At 36.5% G+C, this 11,598-nt stretch overlaps 2 protein-coding genes across 11 annotated transcripts in view; one reads left to right on the plus strand and one right to left on the minus strand.

Moving 5' to 3' along the window:
- The window catches only part of unm_hu7910 (un-named hu7910), a 23,208-nt gene extending 20,230 nt beyond the window's left edge, over window positions 1-2,978 (plus strand). For all 10 annotated transcript variants that reach the window (XM_027013120.2, XM_027013124.2, XM_027013123.2 and 7 more), the window contains 5 exons: window positions 1-98; window positions 637-772; window positions 957-1,048; window positions 1,703-1,836; window positions 2,072-2,978. The exon at window positions 1-98 is cut by the window's left edge and continues 43 nt beyond it. In XM_027013120.2, coding sequence (XP_026868921.2) covers window positions 1-98; window positions 637-772; window positions 957-1,048; window positions 1,703-1,836; window positions 2,072-2,222 — 611 coding nt within the window. In that variant the 3' untranslated portion in view covers window positions 2,223-2,978. The remainder of the gene's footprint in view (window positions 99-636; window positions 773-956; window positions 1,049-1,702; window positions 1,837-2,071) is intronic.
- A 4,299-nt stretch (window positions 2,979-7,277) lies between these two features.
- ggh (gamma-glutamyl hydrolase (conjugase, folylpolygammaglutamyl hydrolase)) lies at window positions 7,278-11,588 on the minus strand. Its single transcript, XM_027013162.2, has 9 exons — window positions 11,442-11,588; window positions 11,211-11,310; window positions 10,786-10,836; window positions 10,218-10,302; window positions 9,806-9,944; window positions 9,312-9,418; window positions 9,053-9,143; window positions 8,815-8,949; window positions 7,278-8,582 (listed from the first exon to the last, which is right to left on the minus strand). Exons 1-9 carry the CDS (start codon window positions 11,539-11,541, stop codon window positions 8,461-8,463), a joined length of 930 nt encoding a protein of 309 aa, XP_026868963.2. The 5' UTR covers window positions 11,542-11,588; the 3' UTR covers window positions 7,278-8,460.
- Window positions 11,589-11,598: the final 10 nt, after the last annotated feature.

Consider the following 11,598-nt stretch of genomic DNA (forward strand, 5'->3'; position numbering starts at 1 on the left):
TCGCGTCCGTGTGGCAGAGGTCACTTTATAATGTGGCAGGACTGCGAGCTCAACCGTGGTGGTCAGCCAAGGAGACCGGATACACTGACCTTGTCCGGGTGCTGAACGTTTAGCCTGTATCAGTACAGTTATATCAGTTCAATACATGTAAACCAGACTTCTAAGCACCTCAAATAGTCAGCCCTTGAAATCCAGATAGATCCTCAAATAGTTAATGGAACATTTTATACAAACTATGTAATTTAAGAGTTTTGGGGCAATTGAGACAATTAATGGTCTCAGTGTTAGGAAGAGCAACACTCTACATTGAGCTACATGGTAACATCTTTGAGGTTGCAAACTATAAAACAGTATGATCAGAAGTCAAAGTGTGCTGGTAAAGATGAGTATATTTTGCAAATATGGAACAACTAAAGGTCACTCCACGATGCCACTATGTAGTCAGTGCTGTTTATTTCTGTAAATGCAAAATAACCCAGAACCTTTCCATGAAATTTAATGACTGGTTGAATGCTGACTGAATTCCTCCAAACTTTAATTATTCTACTGTATTACTTTCATTACATTTCATTATATAGATGCACTCTGTATATGTTTGTTCTGTCACTGTGTGTACTTGTGCACATGTGTGTGTAGATGCTGGAACAGAACTGGAAGATCATCAGAGATGAAGCTTTACTGGTATTGGATGCTGGAAGTGGACAGTTCTTACCGGAGGATGAAAATCTTAGAGAGACAGGAGACTGGGGCCAGTTTACGCTCTGGCAGCAGGGTAATGCGCACACAAACCAACTATGTACACGGTCAGTAAAGACAGTACAGACACATCTGGATAGTAACTTGCATGAACATACTTAAAAACAGATTGAGTCATGCATCTTTACTTTGCATTACTAATGAGCAGAATCAAGACATCTAAAGAGAAGAATTCATGAGCGCTGCTTCCTTTTTTGCAGGACGGAAGGTTCCTTCTTCCTGTCAGAGTGTTCCTAAGACCTGTGCTTTTATGGAGCGTTATCCAGAAACCACCACCTGCAAGAGAGGCCAGGTAAAGTTCCTTAATATAGAACTCTTGTCCTCTCTGTGCACTGATTCCCACTTAAACCAGGCGTCATCAAAAGACTTGTTTAAATTCCCCAATATCTTGTCCTACAATTAACAACAAAATTAAGCCCATGATTTGGAAGGCACTCTTGGTATCAGAAATATAAATGAGGGGTGGGTTTTTTTTTCATAAATCATTAGACCTATTAAATTGTATACAATATTATTATAATAATTTTATATGTAATACATGCAGGATAACAACATAATAAGTTATAGTTACGTTTGTCAAGACATAATTACATATATCTCATCTTAACTCGGCTTATCTTAGCCACGATCTTAGCTTACCCAGTACATCTGGGTAGCATACCCAGTAGAGCAGGTAGAGCTAGTTAACACCAAGGGTTTGATTCCCAGGGAGTGCGTGTAATATGTAAGTCACTCTGGAAAAGAGCACTGACTAAATGCTGTAAACGCTATGTAATGAACACAAGTTGCACTTTGTGGTTGAGAATGGTGAGGTCTATGGTTATGGTTACACTTGTGGCCTAGTACATAATTACAGTTTTAAAAAGGCTAGCACTAAATGCCCATACATAAATTCATGACATGTAAAATCATTTATGTCCGGCCTTCTTCTGTCTTTCTCCATCAGATAAAGTTTTCAGTGATGCAGCCTGGTACGCACGTCTGGCCTCACACCGGTCCCACGAACTGCCGCCTGCGCATGCATCTGGGCCTTGTCATTCCCCCTAGAGGCTGCCAGATCCGCTGCACCAACCAGACCAGGTCAGCTAACAGCAAACCGGCAGCTGCCCTGCTTTGTTAACAAGGACAAGCTCTCAAAACAACAGCTTCAGCAGTAGTCGCTGTCCTTAAAAATAATGATGTAATAATGATAACCTGATTATCATAATTTACCAGAAATATTCACATTTAATTATGCATATTTAGCAACTACTAAATTAGTTGTGGTTATATAACAACTGGTGTTTAGTGGGTTGTGTGTGTGTGTGTCTTACAGGAACTGGGAAGAGGGGAAGGTGTTGATATTTGATGACTCGTTCGAGCATGAGGTGTGGCAGGAAGCAGACAGCTACAGGCTCATCTTTATTGTGGACGTCTGGCATCCAGAACTCAGCCAATCACAGAGACATGCACTGTCACCCATATGAAGCTAACAGTGAATCCCAGAAATTTTTTTAAGAACTTTCAGCCAATCATAGTGACTTATTTTGAGGTCTTAGCCAATCGGACTTCTTATCTCTGGCTGATCTCTGGTACTGAACAAAGGGCCACATGAATGTACACTGCTCTTTATTTTTTAACAGCCATAGGTAATTTAGGTGTGATTTATGAAGAACATGAAGAATAGACCTTGTCCCACCATTGTCATGGGCTTTGGGTTAGAGTCTAGATAACACCATTTCTGCATAGATACGGGTTTATCTAGTTTTCATCAGACATTCCTGGGATATGTAAAAGCAGATGGAAAATGGTGACTAGGATTCCACTAATTTTGAATATCTACAAGAGTTAGGAGAAGGAAATTTCTGATGGAGACTGAGGTGAAGCATTATTGGAACCCCCACAGCTGCAATCATTGTGTATTGCTGTACATTTTTTGTTCATTATTTTGAAAATATGCCACTTAAAGGGTCATTTCATAATGACATGCAAATTATGTGACAACATTGCACTATGTGGTATTTGTGCGTCTGTGTGTCTGTATGTCTGTGTGCGTGCGCATGGATGTGTTGGTCTGTTTGAATCAAAATAATTGTAGTCTCACTGGTCTGTAAACTTGCCTGTTTAAAAAAAAAAAAAAAAAAATATGTTCCTTATACATACATTTGCCAAACCTTGTATAATACTTATCATGCAGTGGAAACTCAAACACTATTTTTGTTAAATAAAACATTTGTAATTTATGGGTCTGGATTTTTTCTGAAGTTTTACAGGGTACATCCTGATTTTCATTCACCCTGGGTTTCGTGAATTCACATGGGTCCACTGCAGATTAACTGCGAAATCAGTTGCGAGATTTCGAATAAATCTGGCTTTAAGGATTGTCTTAAAGCAGCAAAACTGCATTGCATTCCTTCAAGATGAATGTAAGCATAAGGTTAGTTTGAATATTTTGCTGATGCTGCAGGCTACTTCCAAGAAGAGGGGGGAGTAACAATTTTACTGATCCCAGAATAATGGTCTCACATGTCAGAGGAGACTACATTGCCTTGCAAAAAATATTTAACCCCCTTAAGTCACTACTTCCATTAAAATCTTGTTTCATTAAAAGACACTTACAGACAATAAGTATATTGCAAATTGTTATGCTGTTAAAAGATATTCTTAGTCAAATTCATTATTTGTCAGCAGATCTTTATAGGAAACTTTGAGTCTTTTATGGTAAATTTCTACAAAATTTGAACTGTTTGGGAGGGAATATCACACATTCTTTCTGACAGATCTGCTCTTGGTTCAAGTTGTTTGCATGACTGTAATTTTCATATTTTCTGTTCCTGACTTTCATGTCATTGGTGTTCCTATATAAAAAATACCTTATTTTTAAATGATTAAAAGTCCCTATGAAGTCCTTTCTGGGTCAACATTCAGAAGGAGGGGCTATTTCAAAGAGCACGAGTCCACTCATTCTTTTCAAAGATTTATAAACTTCTGTTTCGTTTCTTGTTTTTGATGTAGGGCATTTTATTTGTCATTAATGTTAGATAAACATCTGGGGAAGGACTTTGTGTCAAGTAAAGTATTATTTCACAAAATCTTCAGAAAAAGCTGCAGAAATATACAGATGATGTTAAAACTGGGAAAAGGAAGGGAATAAATGAGCTCTTAAAAAAGACATAAAAACTTTGAACATAGTAATAAATAAAGCAAACTGTTAGCAATCCTCATTAAAAGAAACAAAGAAAAATAATTCCAGTAATTAAGGACCTAATGGGAACAATGTTGAATACCACAGGAGAAATTAACACTTTCAGAAATTAATTTGAAAAGAGATCAGACCACGACCTTAATTAAGAAGACATCATCTCTTCTCTCAAAAATATCAAACTTCCAAAATTAACAAGAACAGATACTAGAAGAACCAATATCATTAGAAGAATTCCACAAATCCCTAAATCAAATGCCCAACAATAAAGCACTGGGATCAGACAGCTTCCCTGTTAAGTTTTACAAACACTTTTGGCCAACACTAGCACCGCTCTTCAAACAGAATTCAAACTAAACAAACTACCGAATGATGCGAATACGGACAAAAGGTCTCTCCACCTCCAACCAAACAAAGATCCTACTATACCTGCCAGTTATCGACCTCTATCACTCTATCATTCACTGACACTAAAAGTATAAGTAAGGCATTAGCAAATAATATAGAAACATCTTATTCATCCAGACCAAACAGGTTTCATCAAAGGCAGACACTCCCCTACTAACATATGCCAACTATTTAACCTAATCCAATATGCTACTGAACAAAAAATAAATAAAAACAAACAGCAATAACAACTCTTGATGCAAAGCTTTTGACAAAGTAAATTAGACATTTTTATTCACTACACTAAAATGATTTTCAGATGATCATTTATAGAGTAGATTAAGGTCTTATACACTTCACCTATGGCCACTGGAACCACTAATAGGATTATAACACAACATTATAATCATTTACTTACCATATTCATAGACTCATTAGCTGCAGCAACATGTTAGTGTAAATATCATACATTCATACATTAAACGCCCATAAAATTAGTTTATACACAGACAATAAATGTTTCATACAAAACCCATTTTCCTCTATAAAAAGTAATTCAAACTATCAAATATTACTCCAAAATTTCAGAGTCTGTAAAATTACAGACTCTGGAGCAGCTGGCAACTTGATGGACCAGGGTCTCGCCAAGAAGCTACGAATCCTGCCCATCCCTCTGTCTTAACCTCTAGGCATGCGTACACTCGATAGAGGTCCTGTGGGCATAGGGTTCATCACACATCACTCCCCATAAGTGGCTAGAAATGGCCAACGCCCACACAGAACACTTCTCTTTCTATTTGTCATTGAGACCCTCTGAAATAGCTACTTGAAACAGGGCCTTTTGAGTCTTCATTTAAGTTCTTTAGTTAGGCCCTTATGAGTAGATTTGCGCTTAGCATAGTTTTGTAGGTTCTTTAGACTAGGACTTATGAGAGTGTACTAGGAATTTTCGAGTTATTTTCTTGTATTCCTGTAAGAGGACTCAAGACGTCATACTTAAAAAGTTCTTATACTGGAGCCCTGAGTGCTTAATGTGGATATGATGACCCTGGAATGAGAGTAATGAGATTCTATTTCACTACTGTTTTGTATATGGTAAAGATTGTTCATTTCTTTCATTTTTGTTTGGAGTTGTAGGGGTGGGTGCTGTGTTTCTTTTTCTATATTGTTTCACTGCAACAGAGAGCTGGGGTAGGACTGCTGTATTTTCTTTTAGGGAAGTTAGTGGTCAGGCTGGTATTAGTTACTATTTGTTTGTTGTGTTGGCATAAACCCACCCTGAATAAATACTCCTGTTTGGCTTGGTTTATGATTGTTTTTTGAGCATTGCATTACACAGATAAACAAAATACATGAGTGAAACAGTGAGTGTGTGTCTCTGTGATTTGATGTTGCACCCTTTGTTGGTACTAAACTAGCGAGTACCTGACAGCTGTCGGTAACAGGGTCATAACACTTCCACAACCTGGTTTAAGTCCTTAGATGCTACAATCTCTACCACATTACAGAATTCAAAGACATATGGAGGCTTAGAAGCTCCAAATTTTACAATTATTATCTTGCAAATGAATTACTATATATACTAAAATAGATAAATCAAAACCAGACAGACTGCATATGGCTCAGTGTTGAACAATCACTATGCAAAGATTTCAAGATAGCAGAATTACCATTTATTAGCCACTCACAAAAAAAAAAAAACATAGCATCAACTCGGTGGAAATTCCACAAAATCACAAACTGTCCTGATCTTCTCATAAATTAGAAAATACTGCACTTTGCTTCACATTTCAAACACATATTCCACGCTAACACTCTGATATCACTCTCACAACCTTCCCAGAATTATTGGCACAGGCAATAATCAACTGCTTGAATTCCACTAACTAAAATCTTTGCTGTGCTCCACAATCCATTAGATACATTACATACATTAGATCTACCCTCTGTGATCTTTGATTTTGTCATCATATCTTCTCCCAACAAATTCTTATTAAAATATACAAAATAATACCCAAACCAAATTCAAAAATAACCTTGCCAACCAAACAATGGGAAGAAGACTTTTGACTCTCAATGCCAAACTCTGGAAACAAATATGAAAAAATAATTTTTGTATGATCACAAGCACTAATCTACAATTTATGCAATATAAAACTATCCACAGAATACACTACACTGGACAAAAGCTGTTTAAAATGGGATTCACCAACTCTGAACTCTGCCCACATTGTACACAGAACACTATAAATAATTTATCCATGCCATGTGGCACTGCACACCCATAAAACACTTTTGGAAAGAAATGATCAAAACCTTGCTTAAAGATCACAATCCCCAGAACTATGTCTTTTAGGAGACACATCAGCAATCAATACCGCAAAAGACACCACCACTGTACTACTTACAGCTCTAAACATTGTCAAGAAAATGATCCTCTATAAAAACTAAAAGTATAACTGGAAAACAAAAAACACCATTACTATTACTCATCGGGAAAAAAATTACTAATGGATAATATCATTGGAAATAAATACGTTTGCATCCAATACTTAACCACTCAATATAACTTAATCTGAACCTTGTTCATTAATTTTCTACAACAGTAAACACCACTGAAAAAAATAGGTACACTGAAATGCAGAAACAGGGGCAGGTATGGTGGGCAAAAAAAAAAAGAAAAAGTGTTCACCCCACCATCATCTCCAGATAATGGAGATGAAGATGAAGGTGTCTCAAGGTCAGTCTCAAGGGAGTAGTGCTGTATCAGTTTAATACCAGGCACCATTTTGGTGAATACATCTGCTGCCTGAACCATCAGTCTGACCTTTTTAATAAAAATTTGTGCTGATATTAGGCATATGTAGCCCAATTACCTTAATTTTTGTCTTTGTCAAAATTAGGAGAGGATTTTGTATGGGAAACCAGTTCAGAGAGAAGCACACATCCAGTATTTGTAAAGTAAATCAGACATTCCTTTATATTTCCAGAAAACAAACCCAAGGACATAGAGTACATAGAAGAACTGCACAAACACATCAAAGAACAATTAAAACTTTGCAAAAGGAGATGCAGAAAAAGATATGTGAAATGTACAAGAGCCAGATTAACCGTTTAATATTCAACTTATAGCTTTTAATGTGTTTAGACTTCATAATTCCATCTGGTAATAGAAATGCAAATGATTTTAAAAAAATTATGTTTGAAGTAATACTGTAATGTCATTGCTGTTCTACTGTGTCACTGGTACTACACAATACATTTTGCTGGATCCAGCATCCAAAATGTCAAAATTGGTCTAAATATTTTAAGTATGAAATACTGTTTTTATTCAACAGTAATACTTTTATGGATCTGCAGATTATATACTTTTAATTTTAGCCTCAATTATTGGTCACTTTGTGGTAAATAACAGAATGGTATAAACAGAAACATGCTTCTCAACTGAACTTTACAATTATGTAGTTAAAATATATCCATTTATAAACCTGTTTTGACAATGAAATATCTACATTTTTTGTATTGTCTGTGCAATTTTAAATGTTTAATGTCTTTAACTAATGACATTCTGGCACACAGCAGCTATAACACCAGTTATGGAAAACAGTGAATAATTTATGGATATATTTTAAAATTACTAAGAACAAATAAGATGACAATTGTGTGATTTTAATTTTGCTGACATGTTAATATTCTTTTTAAACAAAAACATCTGAGGCAGAACAAAAGTAAAATTTGATTAATTTTCTAAATGAGAAAGTGATGGTTTTCTGAGAATTACAAACATGCATTTCCAAACTATGTCCAGTCAATTTAAATTGCAATAGGGGGACTCTGAGTACTATCTATGAGTTATCTCAAGGATAATTACAGAAAACAAGACACACACACAATTTGTCGTGACACAGCAGAATGCCTAATACTTCTCTGAATACAAGATTTAAGCTTTTGAATTTGAAATTCACATTTTTGACACTCAATATAACTTTGAGTACCAGTCTTTTAAAATTAAATATGACATATTTTGTGCTATGTGTGTCATTTATAATACAGACAAATCTAACGATTTAAGGAAGTTGAATACCTTTGCAAGGTATATGCCAACATGCCAAGGGTTTTCAAGGGATGGAGGAAAATTAATTAAAAATATATATTTGCTCAAAAGGAGACTTCATTCCAGAGTATTTAGGAACATAGTTATAAATTAAAGCTTTCTGTTCCTCTTCTTTGCTTGAAAATCTGTGAAGACTTTTTCTAGCTGCAGGAAGGAAAAGGCCAGAGTGGGAACAAAAGTTTAATTTCTACTGTCTGACATTATTAAAATTGGTTCTTTGTTGCATGTACAAAAAACATTAATCTAAACAAAAAATAACAAAAGATAAAAGAAATCAACAAATCAAAAATAACCTGTAGAAAACAGATTGCTCTAGCTGTGATAAAATCAGAGAATAGTTTATTATATTACAGGATTTTAAATTATGTTTCCATACCTTCATTGACAAAAAAGTGGGCCATATAGAAGGTGGTCTTAACAGCAGGGGCAGAGTGGGGGATGTATGAGCGGGTCCACTCAAAGGCATTTTTCTCTGGGTGCCACTGGGTTCCATAGATTGGCCAATCATATGCTGCGTACACCAAGATGACACAAAGGACAAGACAGATTACTCTGAATGATCATTTTTTCATACGTGCCTCACACGTGGCGATCTGCACATTACATATTCTCACCCTCCATTGTCGAGACAAACTCAGTCTGTCCGTCTGTGTTAGTACTCAGAATTCGGTAGAACTTCCTCAGCTTCTCATTTCCATTGAATCTCTGGCCCGGAGGAAAAAAGGACACTGACTATAGTAGAAGTATAGGTTAGCTATAAGACGGTGTTGATACTTGTGTAGTCAAAGTGGGCAGTAACAGAAACACATGATTAGTAATTGCATTAGCATTGCACTGACAATACAGCGAAATTAACACATCTAGTGCGAGTACCTTAGTAGTAAGACTCCATTTATGAGAGTTCTCTGTGAGTGGTTCTGTTGTCAGTGATGTCATCAGATCGTCTGGAAAATCCTCAAACATTCTACTCTGCTTCAGTTCTGAGTCACAGAAAAGTAAAACAAACCAACCTGTTACCACGACTCTTAAAATGGGGACTACTGAACCGGGATTATAAACTGATTTTCCAACTGTAACTTTTGTATTCCTAGCAGATTGATAGTTGTGACTGGTCGAGTTCTCTATCTAATTGTCTGCTTGCAGCAGAATGAATCCAGTACTGATAAAAAGTAATCTTATTACTGCACAGTCTGGTGTAATTTAGTGGAATTAGCTCCATAATTAATGGGTGAATCAAATATGATGTCGGAAGAGGGAACATTTGGTTCAAATTAGTGAAATTCTGTGTCGAGGAGTGCACATGCGCACACACACACACACACACACACACACACACAGACACAGACACAGACGCTCATGTACTTCACCTTTGGTAAAGTTCAGTGGTAGAGCAACACCACTGGTATTAGTGTGCGACAGTAATAATTTTCCACTAGTTAACTTTGACAGCAGCTGAAAGCCGAGGCATGTTCCCCACACGGGAAAATAATCTCCATTTGAGTTGGCCTGTAATATACACACACACAAAACCATCAGTTATCTTTCATCAAGTTGTATGCTTATTTAGCTTTCAGAGTTCTTGACCATAAACATGCACCCACAGTCTTTTTGACTGAGATTATGGATCCTGAAGTTCTCTAAAATCCGACCAACAGTTGAAAAGTCGACCAACAGTTGACTTCCATTGTTCAAAGTTGTTTCACTCCAAAAGAAGATAATCTCATCCATCATAAAAACTAACCTGCCATGTCCTATCATTAGGTTAAAAGTATTTCTAACCTCTATAGCATGTTGGTAGAATATTTCAGCTGCTTTGGCATAACCAGATGAAACAATGCTGACACCACCACCTGGAAAAAGGATTCTGCAGAAAAAACAAATAAGGATTCATATATTAACATTTTACAGTAAGGTTGAGAGTTACTGTAAAGTGCTTTGCTGTGTCATTATAAAACATATGCAATAAAAATATGTTCAGAGTCAAGAAATGGCATCAAGATAATGCCCTGTAAGGACCAGATATCTATATAAATACAAGAACATACAGAACATACATTATCAGTTACACCATACTCAGACGGACTTATTCAAGTGCTTTGCATTCACCTAGGGAAAAGCTGCTATAGTCTAGTGGGTAACAACAGTTCCTCTAATATAGGGGGGACAAGGCTTCAAACCCCATCTGAGCAAGAGCTCTATGTTACACCAATAAGAGTCCTGGGTAAGACTCTACATTTGCCTACTTCTGTAATATGCTGGAAATCGTAAATTGCTCTGGATAAGAGCATATGTAAAAAGTAGAGTACATTGTAAAATGATTAAAGTGAATAGTGGCTCAATCTCTCACCCATTTATGGATCTGAATAGCTGGGTATAGTGTTCAACAGACCTGTTGATCCTGAGGTCAAAAAGAGAATTTGGTGATGTTATTTTATATTTCATAGTGTTAAGTTTCAGCACCGCACACGGTTATTGTTTTAAAACCATTTAATTGGTAACGGCCAGTTATTTTCACTTTAAATTCTTAATTCTGTAACTAAGCACACAGCTCACAATGGTGTGAAATGGCATTGCCAGTTACGTGCAAATTGTCTAGAATTTTGTTCAATGAAGCTGTCTGCGATACATTCATTTCAAGGTAAAGGTTTTAAAAAAGTGTTAGAGATGTATACATTTTAATGTTTAATGTATACATAATGGTGTACTGCTGGAGCATTGGTAGCACTTCAAACACGTCTTACCGGATATCAGCAACCCAGTCAGGCTACTTACATCACGGGAACAACGCGGGCACCCGCTGACTCCAGATACTTGACATAGGACGCCGCAATGTACGCGTTTGTGCCACCATACACCTCCTGCGCAAGAACACCTAGACAGGAGAATTATTCTGTAATTTTGTGATAATTATTCCATAAGGATTTAGCGGTGACAAAGCATCCTGTCATGAACATTTAAAAGTCGATGCTCGTTCACATAAACATTTCAAACAGCTTGTTTTACCTATCACTGGATTGTTATTTATTTCGACTCCTGGTGGGATGAAAACAGTGGAAACTGCACGGAGAAATATCAAGAAACACACGACGTAATAACCGTTCATTCTCTTAGTCGTGTCTGCAACAACACAACTTCATTTCGCAACTAACAATTTTGTTTC

This window comes from Electrophorus electricus, chromosome 19 (assembly GCF_013358815.1).
Source record: "Electrophorus electricus isolate fEleEle1 chromosome 19, fEleEle1.pri, whole genome shotgun sequence".
Lineage (NCBI taxonomy): Eukaryota > Metazoa > Chordata > Actinopteri > Gymnotiformes > Gymnotidae > Electrophorus > Electrophorus electricus.